This window comes from Pistacia vera, unplaced genomic scaffold (assembly GCF_008641045.1).
Source record: "Pistacia vera cultivar Batoury unplaced genomic scaffold, PisVer_v2 Contig1599, whole genome shotgun sequence".
Classification (NCBI taxonomy): Eukaryota; Viridiplantae; Streptophyta; class Magnoliopsida; order Sapindales; family Anacardiaceae; genus Pistacia; species Pistacia vera.
In genome coordinates this window covers 1-3093 of record NW_022195683.1, presented here as the reverse complement: position 1 = coordinate 3093, position 3093 = coordinate 1, and the positions used below count along the sequence as shown (strand labels likewise).

The 3093-nt window shown below is 33.8% G+C and overlaps 1 protein-coding gene and 1 long non-coding RNA gene across 2 annotated transcripts; both read left to right on the top strand.

Annotated features, from left to right (window-relative positions):
- The first annotated feature begins 137 nt into the window (after positions 1-137).
- On the top strand, positions 138-728 carry LOC116125055. Its single transcript, XR_004127280.1, has 2 exons — positions 138-352; positions 439-728. It is a non-coding gene; the product is annotated as an uncharacterized LOC116125055 (long non-coding RNA).
- A 1193-nt stretch (positions 729-1921) lies between these two features.
- On the top strand, positions 1922-2786 carry LOC116125054 (30S ribosomal protein S20, chloroplastic-like). The gene is made up of 2 exons (XM_031410789.1): positions 1922-2171; positions 2578-2786. Exons 1-2 carry the CDS (start codon positions 2009-2011, stop codon positions 2769-2771), a joined length of 357 nt encoding a protein of 118 aa, XP_031266649.1. The 5' UTR covers positions 1922-2008; the 3' UTR covers positions 2772-2786.
- Positions 2787-3093: the final 307 nt, after the last annotated feature.

Here is a 3093-nt window from a genome sequence, read left to right as displayed (position 1 = left end):
TCCAATCACTGTTTGTTAACCTGGAAAAAGGGAATTTGGATTAGACATAATCGGTTTTGACTGAAGGTGACGAATAGGTCGCTGGCAGGATTCAATTTAATTTTATGTTTGTGCTTGGGGAGGGGTGGGATAGGGTACATGGCAAAAAGAAAAAAAGAAGAAGCTCTAAACGCACTTATTTCATCACGCTTAGAGTTGCAAGTCTTTCTTCTCTATCCTTCTCCATTGACAATAGTTCACTGAAAAAATTTAAGGTATGGAAGCTAGATACAATTGTTGCAAGGCCATCCATAAGGCTTTCATATCAAGTAAACTCATCGGTGACCCTACTCTTGCTGGGATAGCTGGAAAGGTTAGATCTCTCTTTAATGTAATTCTGGTGATCTTTACCCTACTTTTCTCGTCTCCCCTCGTTGACAATGAAATATGCTTGTGTAGTTGGAGGAAGCTGTGAGAAGGGGTCCATATCTCGCGAGAAAGCAATATGAAACACAACCTGTGGTGATGACAGCCGATAGATTTTAGATTCTATATCTTCTTCTAGGTTGACTCTGAACTGCACGGCCTTTATAAATTTTTGTGTGTACAATTTGGGATTTCCACCTCTTGGTTGACATTCAGTGTGCAGAAACATTTCTAGACTAAACTGATATCTCTTGCGGAAACAGTGCTGAGAAGAATGTGGTTCAGCCATCACTTAATATGGGAAAAACTCATTCGTAGTTGAAGATTTTTGAAAATTTAAGAACGGAAATTTTGAGGGATGAAATTTTTGGAAAGGTTGACTGTTAGAGAAATGAGTTCAAAATGAACTCTTTTTTATTATAAAATTGAACAAGATGAGGAAAAATTGATAATGAAGATACACAATAGCTTTCTTAATGCTTTATATTTTAGAAGCAAACGACTTTTTTTTCACTTAAATAATAGCTTAATGTTACATCTACACATTTTTAAAATATGATTTTATTATCTAATTTTATATTCTATTTTCGATTTTTTGCTCTACTATCATACTCTTCTCTAATCATCATTTATCAAGATCTTTCAAACTTTATTTTCGTTGACTACATCAATTGTTAATATCAAGCGATTAGGGTTTACACAGTTGTTTCTTTTGAACTTTTAAATCAAATTTCGGTCAATCTCAACCATTGAAATCTCAACTTCAAATTTTGATCAATCTCAACAATTAAAATTTAACATTTTACCAACAAAAGACTCATCGGTCTTCCTTTTTAAGCTTCAACAATTTGAAACGAGTTTGTTTTTAGTTTGTCAGTGGTATATAAATTTGAGTAATAAAGTCATATTTTAAAAGTTTGTGGGCGAAAATAAGAGAGCATTAATTAAACCGTTAATTGGATATATCACTGAAATTGATAAAAACAGTGGATGTAAAGCAATTTTTGACATTGGTCTCCACTGGTGTTTTTTATTTTGAAAAACATCTTTCATATAAATAAAGAGTATATTCATTAATTTTTAAATATAAAGAACACAATTTCTATTCAAATCCAATAGACTCTTTAAATTTAATGAAGATGCTCTTTATTTTTAAGAAAAAAGACTTAATGAGAGAGAGAATTAATAAATAAAATGCATAGCAACTTGTAGTTTATTAATTAAAATTAGGATAGAGAGTGAAATTTGACTCTCTAAATGTAGAGAGTCAAATTACACTCTCTAATTTATATTTTAAAGATAAAGAGTCTGTTGGACTCTTATTTTCATGAATAAACTTTTTATAATAAAGAATTTGGATCATATAAAGAGTGCTTTGGAGGTGCTGTTAGACCAATGATTTAAAAGGATAAATCGTTCCAGCGTGTTGAAACGACATGTCGTAGCGGAAATCTTGAATATTGAAACGACAAGTCGTTTTCTGATAAGGATGAGATAAAACTACTTTCAGAATCACCGTCCAGCCCATTCCCACCTTTCTTGAGTGGATAAACAAAAACAAGGCAAAGCAAAGCAAAGCAAAGCGAAATCAAATCCCGAAGAGATGGCAAGTGCAATCCACTGCTTATCTTCTTCTTGTTTGAACATTCAGTCGAAATTCAAAACCCTTTCACTAAACAACAACTCTTCTAGTCATCACTCAAACTTGGCCCCTTTCACCTCTCTCAGCTTCTCCTCCAACCTCTCTCCCAATCTCTTCTCCAAAGGTAATGTCTTATAACTCTACACGCCCATCTCTTTATTTCGCTCTTTTTTGTTCTTTTTCTTGTTTCTGTTTGGTTTGCAAGAAAATGCTTGAGATAATGTTGGATACTGCTGTTTCAATTCCGGGGTTTAAGGTATTTGCAATAAGAAAAACTCATTTCAGTTTAGTGCGGTAGTTGTTGTCGTTGAATAAAGTTGGGTTTTTTTATGACAAAGACGCTAAATTTTGTTTACGAGGTCCTTTGTTTGGTCGGTGGAGTTGATTCTAGAGAAAAATGTTAAATTTGATTTATGCGAACCCCATTTCACAAGTAGTTCGGTCATATTTGAGTCTTTTAATAACCAAAATAACTCAATTAGTTTGGTTGGATGCTTTTGAGTGAATTTCCTTGTGTGTTGTGGATTTAGGGTCTTTGACAATGAGCACAATCCAGAGGCCAATTCATCATTCAGTTGTCTGCGAGGCAGCTCCAACGAAGAAAGCTGATTCAGCTGCAAAAAGAGCCCGTCAAGCTGAGAAAAGGCGCATTTACAACAAATCTAAGAAATCCGAAGTCAGAACCCGCATGAAGAAGGTATCATTGTTGCAAAGTTATGTTTGAGATGGATGCTGTTTGCTTATTCACTCTTTTTTCTAATATATTGAGAAAAAAAAATACTGGGAATTATGTTGCAAAGCGTCTTATCTCTTGTAGCTTTCAGTACTATTTGGTGTGTTATGGGTAATTGATGTCTTTTTCACAGATGGAGGATATTTTTTTTTTTTTCCCAAGATCAATTTCTAAAATCCTATGATGCGTATAAAAGATATAGATCCTTGGCTGCTATTATCTGCTCATTTATATTTCTGTGGAGCGAAGAGAAATAGTAACAAGTGCTAGTTGTCTACGATTCATTGAATTGTTTTAGAGTTAACCACATCTC